The following is a 26,757-nucleotide window of genomic DNA, read 5'->3' as shown; positions in this document are numbered from 1 at the left end:
GTATGCACGTTTATTTAGACAGCAGTGACGATGATTATTTATTTGAATTAGACAAAGAATTTAGAGAATGGTCAAGTGAAGATAAAGTGTAGTGAACTCCGGCATGTCAAGTAAAACTTCAGCGACTGAACCCGTGCGTAAAAAAGCATGGAATTATCCTGGACCATCATATGCTGTTTCTGAAGATTCAGTAGAGAAAGTTCCAGTGCCTGCTACAAAAGCAAGAAGACGCACGAAGACGCCGGGGTGGAGGAGGGGATACGGCACACGGCAATGATGACTCTTCTCAGGTCATTTGAGTAACAGTGATGCTGAAAATATTTTCGCACATACAAATGGGAATGCAAACGACAATAGTGTTTACTGGAATGTAACATTTCATGTTAGTGAGCCTCCTAGACTAAGTTATTCATCAGGTCAGGAAACTAGAGGACCACAGGTTCCTCTTAGCTGCATCACTCCACTTCAGTTTATGTTATTTTTCACTCCTGCACTGATGACTTGTGTAAACTTGTAAGTAACTCACTACTCATGTTTATGTAATATAATAATATAATTAAAGTTACTAATAAAAGTTCTGAGTTTAATCAGACTAGGTAAAAATGTGCAAAATTAATTTGGACCAGACTGTTGTAACATGTGACAGAAAATTGGACCACAAAGGGTTAAAATACACTAGCAAATACAAGAATATTTAAAATACCATATTTCCTCGCACAATTTATGAACCCTAATATTTTTGGGTCCAAAATGAAGAAAAAGAAATGTTCACGTATTTGACACCCCCACTTTTTGAACATCCATCAAGCAGTTCCGGATGCGTTGCGAAATAAAGATGTCAACTACACAGGTAGCAGCCTTCCTATTGTGAAACCAGACATTCCAAATACCGGATGACGTGCTGTTATCAGCCGGTAGAAAATACCACTGCACTAGTTCAGTGAGAGAATCAGCACAGAAGTGACCAGTGACCCTCTTTTCCAGTCTGGTACAAACGTATTTTACAAGTGTTTCAGGTACGGGACATGAGTTTTCTCTGACCTCAAAATTGTTTGTTAGTCCACAGTATATTCGACTAATACATCATATAAACTCGCGGTGTTCAGTTACGCTGAAACATACGGGAATAGGGCAATGGGCCGCAAGTATTCAGAGCCTGTGGGCTGCAAGTATTCAGTGTCTGAATGTAACATGCACTACCGCGGTAATGGAGAAGTGCACATCAAGCGACCGAGTCTCGCAAAGCATATCTCAGACAAAAAAATGGCAAGTTTCCTAAAGTAGGGGAGGATCTGCTTAAATATGTGATTTTGTTGCGCAAAGTTCGATATGATGTTTCTCACTAAATGCTGCATTTTAACCCAATCACATCATTTGACGACCCTAGATTGTCATAGTTTTTCGTGGCATATGAATCAAATGACGAGCTCTGCTTGCGGCGATTCACACCTGTACATCAATCCATGTAGTTCAGTCATTAACCCACAGATGCCACTTGTATGCATTCTGAGCTGAAGTTTACACATGTGGATTCAGTTTTTTTTCTTTCACCAGGTTCTCACACACTTCCGGAACAAGAGATAAGAGAATCTTTTTTTCATATTTCGCTCTTGTCAGTTGCCATCATGGCGTCAAGCAGATGTGCTGGTGTTGTTGAAGAAGGAATACGGAACCTAATAGATAGTGTTTTAGAGAGTGATATTGAAGGCAGTGATGTTTGTGACGACGAAATAGACCCTGAAGTCTTTAGTTCAAGTACTAGTGATGCGTATAATACTGTAGTTCTGATGACACGGAAAGTGGTGCAAATAACGACGGTGTGCCGAGTCTTTCGAAACGGGCTCGTACCTCGGCACAGACTAACTTGACTGACTGGAACTGGACAAAAAGTGACAATAAACCTGTTGTACATCAGTTTAGTGAATACAGTGGGGTTAGTGAAAACTTATTGAAAAAGTTTGATACGCAGCCACTATCTGAACTCTCAGTTTTTTGTGAATACATGAACCCTTTGTTTGACAAAATATCTGTCGAGACAAATTCATATGCAACAAGACAGTTGAACAATCCTGACAGAAAAAAGTTGAAAGACGATGACAAATGGTTTGAGACTACACCCAACGAAATTAGGGCATATTTTGTGTTAGTTATACTAATGTCACAAGTGCGAAAGTCAAGAATACAGTTATACTGGAGTAAAAACAGGTGTATAGACACTCCTATTTTTCGTGAAACCATGAGCAGAGGAAGATTTATTATAATTTCATGATTTTTACATTTTGTTGACGAACAAGTCGATAGTAGTGACAAACTAAGAAAGATTAGGCCTATAATAAATTTCTGCTCCAAATTTTCAGAATTATATTTACCTTCACAAGACATTGCTCTAGATGAAAGTAATGAAATTCAGAGGCTGCCTTTCATATGTCCAGTGTAATAGGTCTAAACGTTCTAGGTTTGGAATACAAATTTACAAAATTTGTGAATCAAGTTCTGACTACTGTCTGTTTTTCAAAATTTATGTAGGTGATGATGTAACAGATCCAAGTCTGCCAGCAAGTACAAACTTTGAGCTCAACATGTGTGAACCCTTGTTAGGCCGAGGGCATACATTGTTTTTAGATAACTGTTAATCTTCCCCAGATTTATTCAAAAGGCTACACGACAAGCAGATGAATGTAATTGGAACTGTTAGACAGAACCAAAAAGACATGCCTCGCGATATCAGTAAGACGAAACTGAAACATGGAGAGTATGAGACGTGGGCTGCCAACAGTATGTTGTGTGTGAAGTGGAAAGATAACAAGGATGTTTGTTTTCTCACCATTAAACACATATCAGCTGACATGACAGGGACAGGCAAAAAAGAGAGGACAAACCCCTAGGGAAGAAGTGATAAAGCCCAAGTGTGGCCTTGAATACCAGAAGGGGATGGGTGGTGTTGACCTTCAGGATCAGGTTACAGCTCCGTTCCCCGTCATGCGACGCACAGTGAAAGGGTAGGCCTATAGGAAAATATTCTTTTACCTCCTAGGTATGTGTATTTTTAATTCCTTCACTGTGTATCGCTGCTAACAGAAAGACGAGCTACACGGACTTCAGAACTAGCATTGCACAGCAGCTACTAGAGACTGGTCAGTTGCCGGAGTACTCGGTTCGAGGTCGACCTTCAGCGAGCACCACCCCCACCAGATTACAAGCTAAATCATAAGCCCACTTTCCCATGCGTATTCCCCCTATAGAGAAGAAATCAAAAGTCACAAGAAGGTGTGTTGTGTGCTACAGCCAGGGCAAAAGAAGTGAAAGTTGCTGGCAGTGCAAAAAGTGTGGCGTAGCTCTTCACATAGAAGAATGTTCTGAGGTGTACCACACCCAGCAGACGTACTAAAATAGCGGCATTGGTAAGTTTATTACTTTGTTATCATGCATGCAAATTTTCAAAAAGGAATATTTAATGGTTGGTTATGTATGATTTTCTAAATAATAGTGTGATGACGACGGCCGTAGAGCGGTATTTAAATATTTCTTAGTGAACTCCTATGGTATTTAAATGTGAGACGAATGGGTTAAAGGGCGAGAAATAGCTGCTGCACATGGAATCAGTTTCTCGGATTTGAAGGTTAGCCAAGGCTTGATGGTTAATTTTATGAAGAGAAATGGACTTTCTCTTCGACGAAGAACACCATTATGCCACAAAATGCCGAATGATTTCAAGCAAAAAGTAATTTGTTTTCATCACTTTGTGATTGAGAACTGTAAAGTGAAGAAATATTTGTTCTCCCGAATAGGAACCACAGGTTAGACGACAATCACTTTCTGTACGCCACAAAGTCGAGCAATCGACAAGAATGTTTTTTATTTGCTAGTGGCTTTATGTCGCACCGACATAGATAGGTCTTATTGCGAGGATGGCATAGGACAGTCCTAGGAGTTGGAAGGAAGCGACCGTGGCCTTAGTTAAGGTACAGACCCAGCATTTGCCTGGTGTGAAAATGGGAAACCATGGAAAACCATCTTCAGGGCTGCCAACAGTGGGATTTGAATCCACTATCTCCGGATGCAAGCTCACAGTAGCACGTCCCTAACCGCACGGCCAACTCGCCTGGTCGATAGTGTTGGCTACTGAATGCATGATTCGAAGCAGTGTATCGATTCATTCAAGTGTCCGAGTGAATCGATTCACAGGAACGGCGAGCTCACGGCACACGATTCAGCTTACTCCCAGTGGACAGTGCTGAGTGGCGCACTCACTGGACGTTGACGGGGAGCCGAGCTTCCGCTGCAGCGAGACAGTGAATCACGGCACATCGAAAGAATCGTGAACGAGCGGGGCTCAGTGAGACACAAGATACACACGGCTCCTTATCGGCTCACTGGACACGCGGAGAGCCGAGCTTCCGCTGCAGCGAGACATACAGTGAGCCATGGCACACGGAAAGAATCGTGAACGAGCTGGCTCAGTGAGACACAAGATACGCACGGCTCCTTATCGCCTCACTGCAGCGAGACATACAGTGAGCCATGCTACACTGAAAGAATCGTATGCTATAATGGACTCTCGAGCTCAGCTCATTTGAAAATAATACCCTTTTGCATTCACTGTCCTCTTCTTACAGGGAGGTTTAAATAATAGATGGATTTATTTGCAGTGTTAAAAAGGTAGTCACAACATAATTCTGAAGTAGCTAGTAAGTAGGTAGGCTATTAGGTTATACTATTTATTAGTTTAATGAATCTTAGTATTATAACTTAGTTGACATTTGACAATTAAACTCGGCTCTAGCGTGCCCTATGACTATGAGTCATGCTCATAACCACTCAAAAGTACCTGTTTTATATTGGGAAGAACGGCTCAGTATTTTCTCAGTTCATATGTCACATCGTTGCACAAGACTTCAATCATATGTGGACAGACGCAATAACAGTATGTTGAATCAGAAAACCAGCGGGATACTGTACATCTCGGGTAGCCTATACACAATATGACGATTTAAAAAAATCATCAGCTGATAGAAAAATACATATTTTCAAAAATGACTGAGCGAGTTGTCGTGCGGTTAATATCGCGTGGCTATGCGCTTGCATTCGGGGGATGGTGGGTTTGAATCCCACCGTCGCCAGCCGTTAAGATGGTTTTCCGTAGTTTCCCCATTTTCACACCAGGAAATGCTGGGACTGTACCTTAATTAAGGCCATGGCTGCTACCTTCCTAATCCTAACTTTTCCCACCCTGCGTCGCCGGAAACTTTCGATGTATTAGAGTAACTAGCATTTTTTTCTAAGAAAGGAGTTCATAGTTTGAAGACCAGATGGCAGCTGCGAGCACTGAATGCTGTTGCTGCTGTCTTACCAGCACATACTACACAAATGCAGTAGGAGCGGTGACCAATGAGCCATGAATCGGATCACTGTATCGATTCAGTAACGTGAACGGAATCAAATGAATCGATTCAGTAAAATGAATCGAATGTCCCATCACTACTGGTCGATAAGAAAGGGACATTGAGTGTTATTGTATGTGATACCAAAAGCGAAAAAGAACAATGTACTGCAATGCTATTCTCTTTGGCAATGCTTGCTATAACAGGTGATGGCAGAAAGTTTGCACCTTATGTTGTTCAATAACGAAAACCAATGCCTAAAGTAAAATTTCCACAAGGGATCCACGTTCATATCCAAGAACAGGGGTGGATGGTTACGTCACTCGTACAAGATCAAATATGAATGGTTTGGGGAAATAAGGCAGGGATCCCTCCTTCGACGCCCAGCCCTTCTTGTGTTCGACAGTTTCTTGATGGCATGTCATTATGTTCTTAATGAATTGTACTTTTTTAGAACATGTTTATTTCACTTCAGGTCGTACTGTCAGCTCATAACGGGAAGAATATTTTCCAGTGTCGGTACTTCAAACCCGTGTGTCCAACTTACCTCATGTACCTTATTCGACTTTCCAGAAAAAATCACAGTCAACCTCCACACTCTCAACAAAGATTCCTTAATACATATTTCATATTCTTGTCGAGCTGAATACCGGACCTGTGAAGATTACCAGATTATTTTGTGCATCTACAGAATGGTGTGTTAATGAAGCTATGTAATATAGAGAGAAACTTTCAAAGGTGGTTAAATGAAGAAGTTATATCATGTTCAAGATCATGCTTCCACATCTCTGCACAGTATTTAAAATACAATTTACCGGTGGTCTTTTATAGCTATTGTTGAGAGTTAAAGAGAATTTCCTGTTGTGTATGTTTATCAGGAACTCAAGGGAGACTTCATTAATTAGTCGGAACATAGAAAGAATGATGAACTCTTCTCAGAAGAACTCTTAAGGTTTCACCTTACCTTTTCCTACCTGCTGGCTCTTTAGAAATATGTGCGCGCACACACTTCTAAAGAGCCAGCAGGCAGGAAAAAGTAAGGTGAAACCTTAAGAGTTCTTCTGAGAAGAGTTCATCATTCTTTCTATGTTCCGACTAATTAATGAAGTCTCCCTTGAGTTCCTGATAAACATACACAACAGGAAATTAAACAATACACATCTTACAAGGAGATGAAAACAGGGAAAGTTATACATATTAAAAATAACCTTAACCACACATCTTGTAGTGCGAAAATATTCGTCTTGAATGATTCATGAATACAAAACACACGCGCATACATTTCTGAAGAGCCATTCTTTCTATGATCTGACTAACTAATGAAGTCTCCCTTGAGTTCCTGATAAACATACACAACAGGAAATTAAACAATACACATCTTACAAGGAGATGAAAACAGGGAAAGTTATACATATTAAAAATAACCTTAACCACACATCTTGTAGTGCGAAAATATTCGTCTTGAATGATTCATGAATACAAAACACACGCGCATACATTTCTGAAGAGCCAGCAGGCAGAGCTATTGTTGAGAGTGAAGGAGATTTTCCTGTTGTGTATGTTTATCAGGAACTCAAGGGAGACTTCATTAGTTAGTCGGAACATAGAAAAAATGAGGAACTCTTCTCAGAAGAACTCTTAAGGTTTCACTTTACTTTGTCCTGCCTGCTGGCTCTCCAGAAATGTGTGCGCGTGTGTTTTTTTTTTATTTTTTATTCAGGAATCATTCAAGAAGAACACTTTTGCACTGCAAGATATGTGGTTAAGGTTATTTTTAATATGTATAACTTTTGTTTTCTCAACGATTCATTTGGCTGATGATGACGCAAACACAGCGTCGAAACTAGTTCCAAGTGCAAATACATGTTATAAATAAATATAACATTTTTGTATTGAAAAGGTGGACCGTTTTAAGTTTTTCCTAACATCCTTTCTCAGTTCAATACGGACAAAATGAAATTCCTATGTTTAAATAAAAAGAAAAAATCTCAGGCGAGAATTTTATGCCAAATGACGATTAACCGAAAATGAGTTGAACCAATCGCGTGCATATTATATTTGATGTATCTTTTAAATATCCGAATTCCTCGAATAATTTACAGACCCGAAATCTTCGCCTGTATTTTTCATCAAAAAAGTGTGTTAATTACATGTGTAAATATGGTAATATAACTGCAAACTTGAATGAAGTTCTAAGTCATACTGTAGTCAATATTGATGGGAATTGTTCATAAGATTTTTGATCACGAAGTCTGCAAAAAACTAAAAGGTGCAATCATAAAAACATTGTAGAATGACCATTGATGTTCAGTAAAATCCTTGAATTAGGCTACAAAATTTCATGACAAAGGATTCTTATGATATTGGGCCAGTAACAAGCAAGTAATGCAAACTGAATCATATATTACTCCATGTTCCATCTCTCTTCACTTACACTTAGTTTTCTATTAATTTCAGGCTTAACTATTCAATTCCACAACTAACTTTACCACTTTGGGCCCATTTTGACTTAGAATCTGGAAGTAACTCATTCTTCAATGATTGTAATTTGAAGGAACTACTTTCAAAGATCATAAGAAGCCCTTATGTCATGAAATATTGTAACTCAAGGCTTTTACTCAACATCAATGGTCATTCTACAATGTTTTTATGGTTGCACCTGTTAAGTTCTTTTACGGACTTCTTCATCAAGAATCTTATGAAAAATTCTCATCGATATTATTGACAACATGACTTGGAACTTAAGTCAAGTTTGCATTTATATTATTTTAAATGTCTTTGTATATGATAGTGTATTTAACTCATGTCTTACCAATCTATTAATGTGATTTTATATCTGATATATTTTGTGAAATACTCTAGCTGATGGTGTCCCTTAGGGCCGTTTTCCCCAAATGAGTTTAAACTAGGTTTATTTTAATCTGGTTTAAGTCTGAGTTTAAACTAACATTCATTTTCCCCATATTGGTTTAAACTTTGTATCAAGTTTAAACCGGGCTCAGAGTTAAACCTTCTATATTGTTGGTTTAAACTGCTGTTTATATTCAACTTTCTTGACATTTTATCAACGTATCTGTGATTTTCCTAATAGAAGGGTTAGTTTTGACTACCAGAACTGCAGCACTTTAATGAAAAACGTACTAAAATTATAACCTAGTATTAGCATTAGAAAAATGGGAGAATTTATTGAAGTCTTTGGTTAAATAGGAAATAATTTTGATGTGCAAGAGAGGTTAAGAAGCCGCGTTCCAACAAAAGTTTACAATCTTGGAAAATCGGATGTAACGGAGTTCTTTGATGGATTTATAATTCATAAGCGAACAGCAAGGATTGTCTAGTATCGAAGAAGGATTCATTTAAAACGTCAACTGCACGAAATAATGCTATTTCGCTAGAAGCAATGATTCTGGTTGCTTTAAGATATGATGCAGCAGGCATTTTTTTCATTAACAACGGGGACCACAGACCTTAAATTGCAGTCTCCTTATAATATTATATACTGTAAAATACTGTTCGTGGTATGAATACTGTAATGTGAAGCATAAAAATATTCGTACATAAGTCGTGTAATACATCCGCTCTTCATGCGGTACCTGGTGGCTGTGGTCGCTAAAGCGTGAAGTCAGAATCGTCCGAATCCGTGACAAGGCGGTTCGAGTCTAATTTGTCGAAAATATTTTTACCATCAGAATGTTGACCGGCACGGTAGGAGAGGCGGTGGTATACAATTTCTAATCGCTAGATTATATATTTATAGGATCAGAAAAAACAATAAAGTATTTCATGCTTGCTAGTAAACTTGTAATAGAATAGATTATAGTTAAGAATGTTTCATCGTAGCCTATCTATTGCCAGCATACCAGCAATAGAAATATTAATGCTATAGGGAGAAGAGTATTATGCATACAGTACGACATATCGCGAACTTGGTTATGTTATAAACGAATATGGAATCAAGCAATACATCTCCAAATAATACATCCTCAGTGGTCTGTCTGCTGGATCCAAGGTTTGTGAGATTGATCCCGGCCGAGGGCGATGGATTTTGATAGAAGATAGATCCCGAGCATGCTTGGAATTTGTTTACTTGAAATTCACATAAATGTTGATTTTCTGAGGAAAGGAATACCGTGGGCCTATTCCTGAAAGACCAGGATTTTAAAATTTTATACGTTCCCGTGTGTTCCGTAAGACAATACAGACATCAAAAGAAACGTATTAGGCCCACGGTACTTGTTTACGGTAAAGCATGACAGAGAAAAATAAGAAATAAAAGTGCGTTCCAATAAATTGTAGACAGCAATAGGTAGAATTATACGACACAACACTTCGCACAAATGTAAACAATTTATTTATCAGTAAAGCTAATATCCCGCCGAATTTGTTCTTTATTCACTACGCACGATAGCATTAATTCGCCACAAACAGCTGATATTATTACAAAAATGTCGGTCATTGAATTACTTGGCTCTGATTGGCCAATTCCAATCGACCATGCCTTCGACTATTCCTTCAGTGCAGCCAACCTTAGCGCCAACGACAGCTCGCCCGTTTAAACTAAACGAGTGTCAGAAATTAGTGGAGAAAATGGACGCACCTTTAAACTAGGTACTAAAGTTAAACGGGTTTAATTTATACCAGGTTTAACTCGATTTGGAGAAAATGGCCCTTAGTGGACAAAATAAATACATGTGTAATGAATAGGCAGACTGCTTAAATATAATATTAAAGTATATTCTTAAATATTTGCTAGTTGATTTTCAGGTCAATCAAGTCAATACGGGTTTAAAAAAATGAAGCTGTTAAAGCTTGTTACTTGTAATACTATACAATGATGATCTGCTTGAAGAGTCGCACTAAACATTCTGCCACATTCCTCTGTTGAGAGTACCAAAACTCTGGTGAAAGGTTGCCCAGGTCAGTGGCTTTCCCTGGCTTTGTATCTTTCAAAGCAACCTTAACTTCTTTGACATCGATGTCTCGGTGGGTACTTCAACAATTGTGACTCAGAATGGTCGATGGGAAATTTTCCTCAGTTGAGATCTTCATGAGGTAGCCAGAGTTCTCTTGTTTTCTTCCAACCACCCAATCAATAAGTTTCCTGTTTCATCGCTAATGCCATAAAAGCGCTGGATGTCTTTGGTTTTATGATACCTCAGTTTGGTGAGTCGATACAATTTCTGGTCACCTTCACGAGTCACGTTTTGCGTAAAGATCTGCAACTTGTGCAGTTTTTTGTTGTAGTTACGATCTTTGCATCAGTACGGGCTACCTTGTAGGTAATATGAGACTGTTTTGTCAGCAAGAAACTCATGGTAAAGCCATTTCTTCTTTCGAATTGCATTTCTGACCTCATCACTCCAAAATCATGTATCTTTGTTAAACACCATCCCAGCTTTATTGCACCAAGAACAGTGCATACAGTATCATGAATAGCCTCCTTCAGTTTATACAGTTTTCTTCAACTGTAGTAATAGCTGGCAATGTTATCTGTGAAACAATATTGGCTTCTTTCTCGCTGAAGTGCCACAATTTGATTCTCAATGGCCCTGTTTGAAGGGAGAGTTCGGAATTTGGTGATCTGATTCACAATTTGCAGATGGCTGCTCAGTGTTTCGTCACAACAGTTCCCACTGGGTGATGAGATTACCACATCCCTATGCCATTTCATTCAAATTCCAACAGCAGTTTTGTCTTTCCTCTCAATTGTCATTCTTTACAACCAATATACAATAAGAGTACAAGGTGTGTGTAAAATGTAAAGTGAATGGACCAATATCGCAATGGCAATGTGTGCATGAACATATGAATAGACATATGGCAAGAAGATCCATGTAGCATTGAACACACGAAGCTGAAGCAGGTTAGTTTGCTGTGGCTAGTCTAACGTAGTGCACGTGAAGACTGGTGTCATAATGCAATGGAGCAACATGTAAACATCAAGTTTTGTTATAAATTGAGAAAAATGGCAACAGAAATGCATGCAATGTTAGTGCAAGTGTACAGAACAGAAACCATAAGCAGAAAATGTGTTTACGACTGGTTCAAATGTTTTTGGGATGGATAGGAAACTTGATGATACACCACCTCTGGGTCGACCATCAAAAAGCAGTGCAGAAAATATTGAAAAAGTGCAACAGATGCTGCACAAAATCTGCTACCGTCTCTGAGAGGATATCAGAGAAATTAGAGATTAACAAGGATAGTATGAACACCATTGTTCACAACAATCTGGGTAAACGGAAGACCTGTTCTCCATTTGTGCCATGCACACAAGCAGAAGGCAAAATGGATGAAAATTGATGGAGATTTCATTGACGTGTGACCAAGATCCATCTTTTCTGAAAATCAGCATCACAGGTGATGAGAGCTGGTGCTACCAGTTTGATCTGGAGACTAAGCGACAATCAATGACATGGTGTTCCCCGGGTTCCCAATATCCCAAAAAGAGTCACCTAAAAAAGTCCAGGATCAAGACATCACTGATCGACAGCAATGGCATAATCCACCAGGAATTCATACTGGATTTGTGTGTGCAACCTAAACGGTGCGTAACTGTTCACAAACATCCATCGTACTGCCTGAATTTTGCACCTGCAGAATTCTTTTTATTTCCCCACCTCAAGGGAATCCTGAAAAGCAAACGTGCTGACATATTGGCCATCCAAAGATGTCAACATCAGAGCTTCAATCGATTCCAAGACTCTTTCGCTGCCAGTTTCCAGTAGTTGTATACTTGTTGCCAAAAGTGCACTGTGACCTAAGGAGAATACTTTGAAGGGGATTAAATTTTTGTTTTTTTGTTGGTAACTTCTGTTTTCTTTGTGTATAGCCTCATTCATAACACTTTTTAAACACACCTTGTATGTATAAGCCTTAAACTACTTCAAATACTTAACATTACTCAAGTCTACAGAGCATGTATGTTTAAAGCAGTTAAGCATTATTTTTGTTCAAAGGGTATTAACTAAAAGGCCATCAATCCCAGTAAAATCTTTGTGGCTGTGAATGTGTTGAATGTGCATAAACTTCTACATACTCCAATAGCCCAGTTAAATTAAAAACAATATCTACTCACCTCACCATTTGTGAAGATGTCAGGTAGTTTGCATATTAGGTACTTGCGCATATGGGCCAACAGCGGCATGTTCATCGCCGTGCATGTTAGGAACATAGTACCCATTAACCCTTTGGATACTGGGGCTTTGTCTGAAACAGTATTATTATAACTAAAAAAGAGCTCATACAAAGTAGAAGAAATACAAAACATCAGAAATATAATTCAAAAAAGATTCCTAAAATTCTTAAGAAGTGTAATATTGAGTTTACTATCTTTCATTCATAGTCATAGGCCTATATGCACTTCGTGCTAATACAATGAAGGTTTTCGGCGATGCAAGGATGGGAAAGGACTAGGATTAAAGTCGTGGCCACCAAATTATGGCATGTTATAAATCTCATTCCATATTGATGGTTATCACGTTACAACAAAAGGTTTTATATAATCGTCCTTTTCAATATAAAACAACCATCAATATTAGACGGGACGATATTTATACATCTAAAGGCCATCTTCAGTAGAAGCTCAAATATTACATTTATGCAAACAAATAAAAACTTTGATGTAGTGTGTGGAATTAAAATACAATGATCATGATTGACCTGTGGAGGCATGGTGTAATACTGCATTTACTTATGTATTAGACCCCCCCCCACTTTTTTTTTTTTTTTTGCAATTACAGCCAAGAAAATTAGGGGGAGGGGTCTAATATGCGATAACATCAAAATTTTGTGCAGTGAACACATGACTTCTAAGCTATAAAGAGCTATAAATTGTACATGTTAACATTCAACACTATTCTTTAACGAACTTACGAATGTATTCGAGTTTTACTGACTATTTTTGTTGGAAGGTGGTATTTATAAATTTAAAAATAAATTGGGAAAACATGACTTTTAGGCCTAAATATAAAGTAAATATAGTCGGTTTTAGTTACTCTTATATCATATCATTCGTTTCATCTCATTAACTCCTCTGATGAGGTTGACATCAGGAAGGGCATGCAGTCGTAAAAACTCGCAACGAAGATTCGTCTCACTTCAAAGTAAAAACATGTTGAGGTACAAAACCTCAACATGTTTTTACTTTGTCAATCAGTTTATTTATCTGAAACATGTTTCCATGGGTTTTTTAGTTTTCCTGGAAAATGTCCCGGAAAGCGACCATATAAATGTCGCTAGCTGAGGTCGTTTGGGTCGCACGCCAGCGCAGGATACAGTAAGTACTTTTGGAATACGCATTAATCTGTATCAGTTTTTTACAATATTTTTAATATATTTTATTTAATATATACCTGGATTGACAACAGAGTGAGGACCTACACAAGAAATTTTGTGACACCAATGAATGTGAAATAGCTGATGAACTACTCCACAGTATTGATGCTGCTCGACGTGCTGAATGGAGTGAAAGAGTTGAATCTTTAGATTTCTGCACTTCTAGTAGGAAAGCCTGGTCTTTGTTAAGAAAATCAGGTGGTAGCAAATCCACCTCCTCGCACAAATGAGAAAGTTACTCGTAATCAAGTAACAGATCATAAGGTCTCTACATCAAGAGCTCCTCACATCTGAGCTCACACTATCAAAGTCAGAAAGTAATTATCACTTAAATTATCCTGTGAAAAAGAGAAATTCTTCAAAACCAATTAGCAGTGAGGAAATAATTACAGCCCTGAAGCAAATGAAAATAGGGAAGGCACCTGGATTTGATGGCATTCAGAATTCCTTGTGCATAGTGGACAGTATGTGAAAAAATGGCTCGCAGCTTTCTTCACAGATATTCTACAAAGTGGTAGCATCCCACTTGATATGAAAAGATAAAAAATTATAGCGCTCCTAAAACCAGGCAAGCCAAACGCGCTCCTAAAACCAGGCAAGCCAAACAATCAACCACAAAGCTACAGACCCCCTTGCTCAGCATGCTGTATAATAGAATAAGTCACATGATCTTGCAGTATATTTCTGTTGAACAGGCAGGTTTCCATCCAAATCGTAGCTGTGCATACCAGGTCCTTTCACAGACAACCTTCATCGAAGCGAGTTTCCAGAAGCAACAGAAGACCTCAGCTGTATTCATTGACCTAACTGCAGCTTACAACACAGTGAGGAGGCATGGCGTAATACCGTATTTACTTGCATATTAGAACAACCCCCCCCCCCTTTTTTTCTCCCATTACAGCCAAGAAAAATAAGGGGAGGGGGGTCCAATATGCGATAGCCTCAAAGTTTGTGCAGTGAACACATGACTTCTAGGCTATACAGAGCTATAAATTGTACATGTTAACATTCAACACTATTCTTTAACAAACTTATGAATGTATTCTGAGTTTTACTGGCTATTTTTGTTGAAGGCAACATTTCTAAATTAAAAAATAAATTGTGAACACATGACTTTTAGGCCTACATATCAAGTAAATACAGTATAGTCAGTTTTAGTTACTCTTATATCACATCATTCGTTTCATCTCATTAACTACTCTGAAGAGGCTAACGTCAGGAGGAGCATGTGGTCGTAAAAACTTGCTAAGAAGATTAATCTCGCTTCATACTTGACCCCGTAGAGAAAAGGGATAATGGTATCGTATTATGCAATATTAATATAAAAGAACGTTATGACAGTCATTTTGTGTCTTGTCAGTTAAGCAATAGGCCTACCACACAGTAAACCCGATCATTACTTTCATCTGAATTATCGTCGTCTTGTGCTGCCAACTTCCCTGTTACTGGTGTGTCATCATTCCAAATGATGTCAACACAGCAATCACAAGTATTCAAGAGCCCATCTTTCTGCAGCTTAAAAAATTGTTTCATTTCCAACTATGTAGTCCAAACAGTGAGAATCTATTTGTAAATGGTTTCTGGAGATGGTCTCTGTTATTCCCAGTTGGTGCATGTGTAGCAGAAACCACCACTTCTGAATAAAGCCGTGCTGTAAAAAGCGTGTCAACCCACGGGCTGATAACTAGTGTATGTTACGAGTTGTACTTCGGAATGTAATACATTGTGACTGGAAGCATTCTTTGGATAACTGCGGCTATTGAAAGCCAGACCTTTACTTCTAAGTTCTGTAAATTTCATGCTTGTTCTCTACATTTGTCACATCAAGATTTACCTAAACAGCTCAAAATTGAGATAAGAGTGACCGCAATAATGGCGTAATACCGTACTTACTCGTGTATTGGACCCCCCCCCCTTTTTTTCTTTTCTTTTTCTTTCTTCCACAATTTACAGCCAAGAAAAGCAGGGGGGGGGGGGGGGTATCCAATATGTGATAACCTCAAATTTTGTGCAGTGAACACATGACTCCTAGACTATAAAGAACTATAAATTGTACAAGTTAACATTCGACACTATTCCATACCAAACTTACGAATGTATTCTGAGTTTTACTGGCTATTTCTGTTGGAAGGCAGTATTTCTAAATTTAAAAAAAAAATTTGAACACATGATTTTTAGGCCTACATAAAGTAAATACAGTCATATAAAAATAAATAACAGGAAAGCTTGTCTCATTTATGGATATCTACAGGTGTGACGGTAATGAGTTTTATTACCATAACGTTTAATTTTGCACGTTTGTTGCCTCCATATTTTTTTATTAACGCACAGTATGTTCAGTCTGGCATCTCCGAAAATCGTAAAAGTGGTTAGTGGGGACATAAAATTAATACCATTATTATTATTTAGGTACGTTTGCGAGTAAAACAATTGTTATGATTGGATTGTTTTTATCGCGTCTTAAATCTACTTTTCTCCAAAGATCACATAGGCTGTATTGGCCTGAGTTATGAGATATTAAACGATCATTTTGTTAACAATCTCACCTGCTATATTAATAGCAACAACCATGAATATTTCTTAACTAAACTTGTTTCCTCATCCCGAGGTGATGCAGCCTCCAATGGAGGGGAGCTGCATGTACCATTTTTATCGTCTATAAACTTTCCTGGCATTCTTAAATCTCTGGCAATACGGTACCAGGAATCAAACTCAGGCCCCCGAGAACGGCAGTTGTGTTAACCATTACACTGGCGGACATTCTTAACTACAAAAACAGACATATAGCATGACTGATGTACACTTTAATTGCGTAGGTTGGACACGAAACTATTCACCTATTTGTACAACGTCGTCAGAGTTGCAGTAGGCCTACGCTATGGAGGCGACATTTCTTAACTACGAAACACACATGTACCACATGACTGACACGTTTTCATTGCGCAGGTCATACGGACGAAACCATCCACAAATTTGTGTGATGTCATCGGAACTACAGTAAGGTTTGTACCCAATTAGAAGCAGAATCTTTGTTCTTCTCTGACAAATTACGTTGGGGGGGGGGTCTTGTATGCAAGATTTATTTTTTCATTTTCTTTGTCCCAAAGAGCCAGGGGGGTCTAATACGTGAGGGAGTCTAATACACACGTAAATACGGTATATAAATTACTACGAGCAGTGCCCTGTCTGAAGAGTGGAAATCTAGTAAACTCCAGGCTGAGCAACAGACTCTTTCAAGTTGTGATGGGCAATAAGATAAGTCCACCAAAGAAACAAAACACGTTTTGCCACAGCATATCTGCCAACTTTTAGAAACCAAAAATAGGAAGATTTTTTAATTCTTGGATTTCATCACATATATTCCACCACGGTCTAGGTGAGAAAAGGTCAGGATAAAAGGCATAGATATCTACAGTTACAATGCGAATTGACCATTAAATTTAAAATCTTAAACTAAGAAAACATAAAAATGGTTACAAGAAAATGTACCTAGTCATTCTCATTTATAACACTTACATACGAATAATAATATTTATGTCACACCGACACACGCAACAAAATGCATAATACCATATTTTCTCGCGTAATTAACGCACTTTTTTTCACAAAAAATACAAGCAGGAACTTCGGATGTGTAAATTATTCAAGGAATCCAGATATTTACAAATTATTTAAAATTCATTTACATTTAAAAGATACATCAAATACAGGGAGAATAATTTAAGTGTTCAGACTTCTTCTCGCAGGCCGTCAGAAGTCCCGAGCGAGCGCCATATAGCTTCTGTCAACACGGTGAGATAAGAAGTGTTCACTGCAGCGGGCAGCTGTTTAGCGCTCTGTCCCTCAGTTAGTTAGAAAACATTGGACTTTAAGATGTGTTATGAGGTTATTATCACGATGGTTAAATACACTATAGAGCAAATAATATTTTTGGTCGAGTGTTATTTGCACAAGAAGAAGAAACCAGTTAAAAGGTGCCTTCGAAAATTCCGTAGACAATTTCCCGGTGCCATCAAAACGTTACATGCATCAGCTCGTTTACAAGTGGCATAGTACTGGTTCCGTAAGCAATAAGAAAAAGAAGTGAAGGAGAACAGCTCACACACAGGAGAGGTTAGAAGATATACAGGCAAGACTCCAGGTCAGTCCACATAAGTCGCTTCGGAGAGTAGCTCAAGAAAGAGGTATTTCACCTTCTTCAGCACGTAATGCAACAAAATTGTTACGTTTACGATCTTATCAGACTCATTCAGTCCATAACATACTGCCTACAGGTTTCAAATGCAAGAATACGATTTTGCAATTGGCTAATAAATAGTGTCCACGATGGTATTGTGGATCCAAGCTTTCTTTTTATGAGTGACGAAGCCTGGTTTCATTTGAGTAGATATGTCAATTCACAGAACAATAGAATCTGGCATACAGACAACCCGCACATTTTACAGCCGAGACCTCTGCACGATGTTAAGGTGGGTGGGTGGTACGCTATCAGTGCCCGACGAATTATCGGTCCAGTATTTTTTCAGGACACGATTACTTCTGACTGTTATATTCACAACATTCTGGAACCATTTTTTGCTTAACGGATTGAAGAAGAGAAAAGGTACGGCTATTTCCAGCAGGATAGTGCAACGGCCCATACGACGTGTAGCTCTATGCGACTGTTATGGGAAATGTTCGATGATGATCAGATCATCAGTAAAGGTTTATGGCCCCCTCGTTCCCCTGATTTAAGCACATGTGATTTTTTTCTATGGGGAAATCTTAAAAGAAAAGTTTACAGGAATAATCCTCGAACTGCAGAAGAATTAAAAACTGAAATTAAGAACATTATGCGTTCTATCGGTGTCCATGAACTACAAAGTGTGTTTCGAAATCTCATTACAAGATGTGAAGCTTGCATTGCAGCTGAAGGAGATCACTTTCAGCATCATCTGTAAATACTGGCGAGTTCAGTTTAATTTCCTAGTTGATTTATTTATTTGTTTATTCATTTACTTATTTGTCAGGAGCATCTATGTAGGCCTGCTTGTCATGGCGGGCACTGCGCTCGCTGTCTCTGCTTCCCAGCGCACCTAATCCTTGGCACTCCGCTCTGCACTTTCAAATTAATCACCCTGTATAAACACAATTGGTTCAACTCATTTGTGGTTATTGTCATTTGGCGTAAAATTCCTGCGCGAGATTTTTTCTGAGAAGTCAAATAGGGTACATCAGGTAAAAGGCACGTGGATTTGAAATACCAACTCTGGAAAATATTCTTCCCATTACGAGCTGACAATACGACCTGAAGTGAAATAAAGATGAACTAATAAGAGTACAATACAAGTAATGTCATACCGACAAAAAATGAAAACTGTCCAACAAGAGAAAGGCCGGTCATCGAAGGAGGGACCCTGCTACATTACCCCAAACCGTTCGTATCCAATCTTGTACGAGTGACGTCGCCATCCACCCCTTTTCTTGAATACGAACATAGATCACTAGCGGAAATTTTGCTTTAGACATTGTTTTCAGTTTTAGAACAATGAAAGGTGCAAGCTTTCTGCCATCAGCTGTTACAGCAAGCATTGCAGTACATTGTTATTTTGCTTCCGGTAGCTCATACACTATGTTCCTTTCTTATCGACTTTGTAGCATATATGGAAACTGATTGGCGTCTGACATGCGGTTCCTATAAAGAAGATCAAATATTCCTTCTCTTTACGCTTCTCAATCACAAAGCGATGAACTTGGTTGAAATCATTAGTCATTTTCGGCATAATGTTGTTCTTTGTTGTTCCATTTCTCTTCATAAAATTAATCAGGCTCGGCTAACCTTCAAATCTGAAACGCTAATTCCACGTACAGCGGCTATTTCTCATTCTTTAAAATACACCATTTTGTGAGAAACGTCTTATCCAACATTGCGCAAACAAAATCATATTTAAGCAGATCCTCTTCTACCTGCGGAAACTTGCTGTTTTTTAGTCCGCGAAATTCTTTGCGAGACTTGGCTGCTTGAAGTGCACTTCTATTACCGCAGTAGCGCACGTTTCATTGGACAGTTTTGGCTGGGAAGGTTTAGACCACCCACCCTACAGTCCTGATCTTGCGCCAAATGATTACCATCTGTTCCTCCACCTCAAACATCACCTCAGTGGCAAACATTATAAAGATGATGATGACGTGAAAACGGCAGTGAACTCTTGTTTATGAGATCAGGCAGCAAGTTTCTATGAAGAGGGTATTTTAAAATTGGTTAGGAGGTATGATAAGTGTTTGAACAAACTTGGCAACTATGTCAAAAAATAGAGTGAAGTATGTACTTTCTGAAAATAAATTTACTTTCTTGAAATAACCTTTCGCTGTGTACTTATTCTCAAACGGACCTTACTTAAAAAACACGCCTCATAATAATAATAATTAAAATAATAATAATAATAACAACAACAATAACCTACAAAATGCCTCCTATAATTGCTATAGATTTTACAAGGGTCATTTACCTGCTAGTAAATCTACTGGTATAAATGTCTTGCATTAAAACACCCTTTCACCAACCGCAGTGAAATTCAATTTTACCACACTACGCGTAAATGCTCGATTGGTCCATTTTATTAGTTCCAGTCAAATTCATCTGCAGCTTCAAATGGAAAACATTAGATTACAATATCACCACCGGTGGTGGTAGTAATTGTAATTTTAAGGGGAAAAGTGCAATTATCTTAAGCCTCAATATCATTACTCTAATTAGTTGTCATTTACTGGGTTACATCAGCTGGTCTTAAACAATGAAGGTCGCCATAAACCTGGCCTGTAAAGCTAAATGTCTACTTACCTAACAAGTCTAATCATTACCATAAGGTTGATTTAACTTGAAATGCTTATCAATTATATTTTAAACCCTATTATTCTTTGTCTCAAGAACACCTAATACTGTAAACGTGCATCATAAAAATGGCATTAAATCTAGTTTTTAAAAAGAACGTTTCACCAACTTTACCATCACATTGATCCATCTTACAATGAATGGCAACCAGCAGGAAATAAATGAAACTTTATGCCTTAAAGTAAAATAAAATTCTGAACTGTAAATGGCCTATCGTTCACTTTTATAAAACATGACATATTCGAACAGCCTAATTTAATGTTTCAATATTGCCTATGCTTAATTTGTTACATTGTATTGCACTATCCTAATGCTATACCTTGTTGGATGCAGTATCTTTGCATGTTTCTTGGCACGGGTTGGAGTAAAATGTAGCTTCCTCCACAGTCTCTATCTTATTTCTGATATGACAGTATGGAAGTTACTGAGTAATGACATTTGGACCACAACTAGCACACCTGGATGCAACAAAAGGTAATACTCATTGGGCCGGACATGCTACAAAATAGCATTTTCCAATCCAATGATCAAACAATGGCAAACTACATCACTCACAACAAATTAATGTTATTGGCTTTACATCCTCCTCACAACACGTCTTGTATGCCTCATTGTGACACCATCGATTTTTGCGGTTTCTCTAGACCGCACAACCCAACCTTAGGTGGCGAGTTTAGAGGATCCAACCAGCCTTCGAGCCAAAGACTCGACACACAGAATGAATAATGGTCTACAAGCGTAATGAAAATCGAATAAACAGGTCGTAATATTTTATTGAATTGGCATGTTCTAGAGACTGATCGCGTAGAGAACAGTCTTCACTCAAGCAAAAGCGTATTCAGCACTTGGACTTTCTTGCCAGTCAATTTTCTAACAAGCAATGCGAAGGAGAGAAAAAGTGCATAGTTTTCATACAACGAAACAGCTGTCGAAATTTATAGTTTATAACGACTGTCACAGGAAATATGATAAATATCAATATAAGACACCTAATGACGTTCCATGTCCGTTATCAAGTTAATTATAGACTATAAATTTACGGTCTATCTTCATAAAATTCAGGGTCGCTGGTGCTTTAAAGTAGCAAAAAGTGTACAATTTAATTCACGATGAGATACTTTACGAAGGAATTACTCAGCATATAGTATATACAAAGATGTAGACGTGATGAAGCAAAACAAAACAATAATTCACAATAAAGAACACACTTACAAAAGCCCGTCGTACTATACTGAGATAAAATAGCAGCCATCGTGTAAATAATGGTTAGCTTAAAACACACAACAACATGAAACCATTCGACATGAACTTCAACCGAGTTTTACACAAGTACGACTGCATCTCCCACAAGGACAATTAACATGACAAGATGCCATTTTATTTCACAAGTGATGATAGGCCACCTGATCGGTCCCAGTCACAGGGCAGCCAACATTTAGAAAACTGGAATGATTTGCAAAATTATTCTTTAAAATAATGGGCGATACCAATGAAGGAATAGGAAAAAATTAAATTCAAATACTAATAGCAAAACCCGCACTAATTTTGATTTCTGCAACCTAGTTTCATGTTAGAGAATGCCTTCCATTCAGTAGATAACATTATAAAACCGCCTCTAACGAAGTTTAATGTTACAGAATTTCTCTCGTTTATTACAAAAGTTATACAATTGCCTATTAACTCTGATTAACTTTTATCATCCAGTGTGTATTAACTACAAACATATAGTAAACAGATAGGCACTGCTCTATCTTAAAATATTTGTGCCAGTGAAGCTAAAAACTTGCGGCCGCCGCCATCTTACCTCACTACAGGACCACAGTAAATATGTTATTTCTATGCTCATTTCACATTAATTCTTCGGAAAACGACTGTGTGATAGAATGGTGAATACCTGCGTAGTGTTTGGATGTGGTTTTCCGTATTCACGAAGAGAGAGAAAGGAAGGAACAGGAGTTTCAATTCAGCGGTAAGTGGCTTAAATGTGCCCTTGTAGAATTCTTGTTTACTTATAGTAATGCAATTTTATTTACCATTGAAGATTCCTTACTATATAGAAGACAGAGATCACTTCCTCCCTATTTATATTTCATATAATAATAATAATAATAATAATAATAATAATAATAATAATAATAATAATAATAATAATAATAATAATAATAATAATAATAATAATGATAATAATAAGCCTCCGTGGCTCACAGCAGCACGCCGGCCTCTCACCACTAGGCTCCGTGGTTCAAATCCCGATCACTCCATGTGAGATTTGTGCTGGACAAAGCGGAGGCAGGACAGGTTTTTCTCCGAGTACACGGTTTCCCCTGGCATCTTTCATTCCAGCCACGCTTTTCAATATAATTTCATTTCACCTGTCAATCATTAATCATTGTCCCAGAGGCGTGCGACAGGCTTCAGCAGCCGGCACAATTCCTATCTTCGCCGCTAGATGGGGCTTCATTCATTCCATTCATGATCCGGTCAAATAATTGGAAACAGGCTGTGAATTTTCATTTCATTTTCAATAATAATAATAATAATAATAATAATAATAATAATAATAATAATAATAATAATAATAATACACTTGGTTGCAGGTGAATTTTTTGTTCTGGTTATGTTAGTAATTGAGTAGTCTCGTTCTTTTCTATTCTTTAAAGATATATTGTAAGGATGATGACATTACTGTGGAATGATTAGGAAGCTTGCATAAATCGAAATAGATGTTAGGTTTATTAACACAGAATGTTATTGAATATATCTCAGGATTTGTGGTAGAGATGTTAGTCAATGCTCTGCAATATGATACTTGTAAGGAAATAGTTGTACAAAAAACCATCCTTATCTATTCAGTTCTTTCAAGAAAAGATAATCTTTAGGCCTATGTTTCTACGTAAGTAGTTGTTCATGTGTGCACACTTCCAGAGATGTATTTCAGAGAGAATACATGGAATAGTTTAAGCTAAATCATGAAACGGATCATAACCTAATGAAGTCACAGCTCAGCTGTATGAAACAAATTTGTTTTGAAGGCTAAGCTCACATGGTTTAGACCTAAAACAAAGGGGCACGTATGTTTATCGCCTCATTAATAATAATAATAATAATAATAATAATAATAATAATAATAATAATAATAATAATAATAATAATAATAATAAACCCTAATAATAATGTTATTGGCGTTAAGTTCAACTAACTACTTGTACGGTTGCGGAGATGCTGAGGTGCCGGAAGTTAGTCCTGCAGGAGGAATTTCTTTACGTACCAGTAAATCTACCGACAAGAGGCTGACGTATTTGAGCACATTCAAATACCACCGGACAGAGCCAGGATCGAACCTGCCAAGTTGGGGTCAGAAGGCCAGCCCCTCATCCGTCTGAGCCACTCAGCCCGGTACGCCTTATAAATACATCACGGCACCTTACTTGAAAATACGTGAGAATCATGCAGTAAGAGAGTTTAATGGAAACAGATTTGATCATAGGTCGGTCTATAACATGTTGGCTATTTTAAAGCATTTTAAACCCATTTACCAGTGTTTATTTTTAGCAGTAAAATAAAGGACTCCATAGGTCTTATTAATCAGTATTATTATTTCGATGTGATTATAATTATTTTAATTATCTCCTTGCAGTATTCCCGTTTCGGGTACTATTTTACGTTAATGCGTCGGGATTGTATAGTGACGTAAGATGGCTTCAGAATCCTGCTGTTCATTGCCAGTCGAAATCTATATGTCTGTGGTATTAACCAATGATCTTTATATGCCGTAGTGATATAATACAACAATGGTATCAACATACTGTAAAATCAGTGAGGAAGAAAGCCGGTGTGATCATAATATTATTAAATGCATAGTAGGGCATGATAGTTACAACCGGAGAGAATTTGAATATTGCATTATCAGATATGTAGAGAAAACCGAGAATCATAAACATTTGATGATAAACTGACAGAGGCAATTTCAAGAGGTTTCGATTCTGTTGTGGACGTTGACAAAGAAGATCTGGATGGATCACTATCTTCTTTAATATCAACAGAGAACGACATAGAGAATTATGCTGTAGAAAAATTCTATAGGTCCTTAAAAACAGCATGCAATCAGTCCTTCGGAACAATAAAAACAACAAGAAAAAAGGCACATAACCACACTGTTCCTTGGTGATCAGAAGATCTTACCATTATGAGAAAAATAATGCATTTAGAAGAAGGTACCAACGGACAAAATACAACTAAGAGATGAGAGAATATCTTAAAACTAAGTACTATGAACAAAAGGCAAAATATCAGTCGAAAATTAAAGAACAGAGAATGAATTTTTGGAAGCAGTCGTGTTTGAGTAAGCAAGAAGTGCGGATGTGCTGAGTTGAGTGCAGAGTAGTGGATAACACATTGGCACAATACGGGATGGCGATTGGGAGCTGGCACTGTGGAATGGGAAGTAGAAAGGAGAGAAGAGTGAAGATAAATGGTGAAAAAGGGGGATGTTAGCAGCTCTAATGGTGGCAGCTGTGGTGGTTGTACTGTTGATAATAGGAGGAGTTGAAGTTAATCCTGGTTCAGGTCCAGTGGGTTCCATTGGATGGGAAGAGTTCGAAGCGATAAAAGAGATGATAAGAGAGGTATGTCAGACGGAGAAATATTTCGAGAGCTATCTAAGGAGTTAAGGACCTAAAGATGAGTACCTATCAAGGAAGATGTTAGGAAGATAGTGGAGGAAGGGTGTAATAAAGATGAGCTGGAATTACTGAAGCAGAAGGTAAGAAGTTTGGAGCAAGACCTGAGAGAGACGAAGCGATTAGTATTGCGGGGTGATCAAGGAATGTTGAGGAAGAGTATTTTCGTATATGATGTGCAAGAACAGGAAAAGAAGACTAAAGTGGAACTAGTATATAAAGTGGTGGAAGTGGTGCAGAATAGGATGAAGATTAGCGAAGTTGATATAGACGATATGTACCTGGTAGGGAAAGTTAAGTGAAGGTGGCATATTAGAGTGAAATTATTATCTACATTGATGGTGGACTTGGTGATAAGGAATGCGATTATTTTAAAAGAGGAGAAAGTATGAATAAGAAGAGAGATGAACAGTGAAGCCATGAAGGAGAACAGAATCCTGAGCAGTCATTTAAGGGAGGGAAGAAAGCAAGGCATTAAATCATGTGTTAGAGGGCAGTAGCTGGTTGTTGGGGATGGTAGATGGTCACGCATATGGAAGGTGAAGTCCACAGCATACCAAGATCGGGAAGTGAAGGACTGCTGAATAGCAGTGTCAGCAACCAGATGGTCGGGAATATAGAGACGTTATTGAGCCGGCTAAAGGAAATAGATGAAAAACATCAACATCAGCAGAAGGCGACCCCGACGGCAGAGGGAGAAGTGACGAAGGTCACAAGGAGAAGTAGCAATGACGTGGAGGAGAGTGATATTACGGTAGTGAGTGAAGTCCACAGCATACCAAGATCGGGAAGTGAAGGACTGCTGAATAGCAGTGTCAGCAACCAGATGGTCGGGAATATAGAGACGTTATTGAGCCAGGACAGCACAGAGGTGAATGAATAAAAAAATAGGGCACGAGTTGTGCAGACTGAAGTGGTGTAAAGTGGTGAAGGGGTGAGTGAAGACAATAGGAGACAGGGTAATGATTCAGCCTCAACGAGTAAAGAGAATACTGAAAAGAAAATGGAGAGGAGACCGGCGCTAAATAAGGGAAGATCTATAAGTTTGAAAGATTTACGGGGAGGGGAAAAATTCTGGTACAGAGAAAGGAAAGGAGGAGGATGATAAGAAAGAAAAGGAAGAGGAGAGAGATAGGGAAGGCTTGCAATGAAAAGTGACAAAGAGTAGGGGTGGAAGTGGTGAAACACAGAAGCAGAGGGAGAGGGAGGGAATAAATAACTAGATATGGCGCAGGGCTCTTGAATATTGAGGGGTTGTGGGGGAAGCTAGGGAACAAAGAAATTGTAGAATTAGTAAAGGATTTTGAGATAATTGTCTTAGTGGAGACGTGGTTAGGGAAAGGGATAAAAATTGAATGGGACGGGTAAAAGTAGTCAACGTGATAAGAAAAATGGGAAGGTTGGGAAGAATCCCAGGAAGTATAGCAGTTTTAATAAAAAAATAGATAGTGGGGAGGGTAGAGAGGATACAGGGTGAGGTAGAGGGGGT

General features: G+C 38.2%; 1 protein-coding gene across 1 annotated transcript in view; it reads right to left on the bottom strand.

Annotated features, from left to right (window-relative positions):
• The window catches only part of LOC136876966 (ubiquitin-associated domain-containing protein 2), an 86,120-nt gene extending 64,155 nt beyond the window's left edge, over positions 1-21,965 (bottom strand). Inside the window, exons 1-2 of the mRNA XM_067150736.2 lie at positions 21,802-21,965; positions 12,460-12,590 (exon numbers count right to left, since the gene is read on the bottom strand). Of these exons, the coding sequence (XP_067006837.1) occupies positions 12,460-12,590; positions 21,802-21,841 (171 nt within the window). The 5' untranslated portion in view covers positions 21,842-21,965. The remainder of the gene's footprint in view (positions 1-12,459; positions 12,591-21,801) is intronic.
• Between the last annotated feature and the right edge of the window lie 4,792 nt (positions 21,966-26,757).

Source organism: Anabrus simplex, chromosome 7 (assembly GCF_040414725.1).
Source record: "Anabrus simplex isolate iqAnaSimp1 chromosome 7, ASM4041472v1, whole genome shotgun sequence".
In the NCBI taxonomy this organism is placed as follows: Eukaryota; Metazoa; Arthropoda; class Insecta; order Orthoptera; family Tettigoniidae; genus Anabrus; species Anabrus simplex.
Note: the sequence above shows the minus strand (reverse complement) of the source record. Positions and strands in the feature narration are given on the sequence as shown.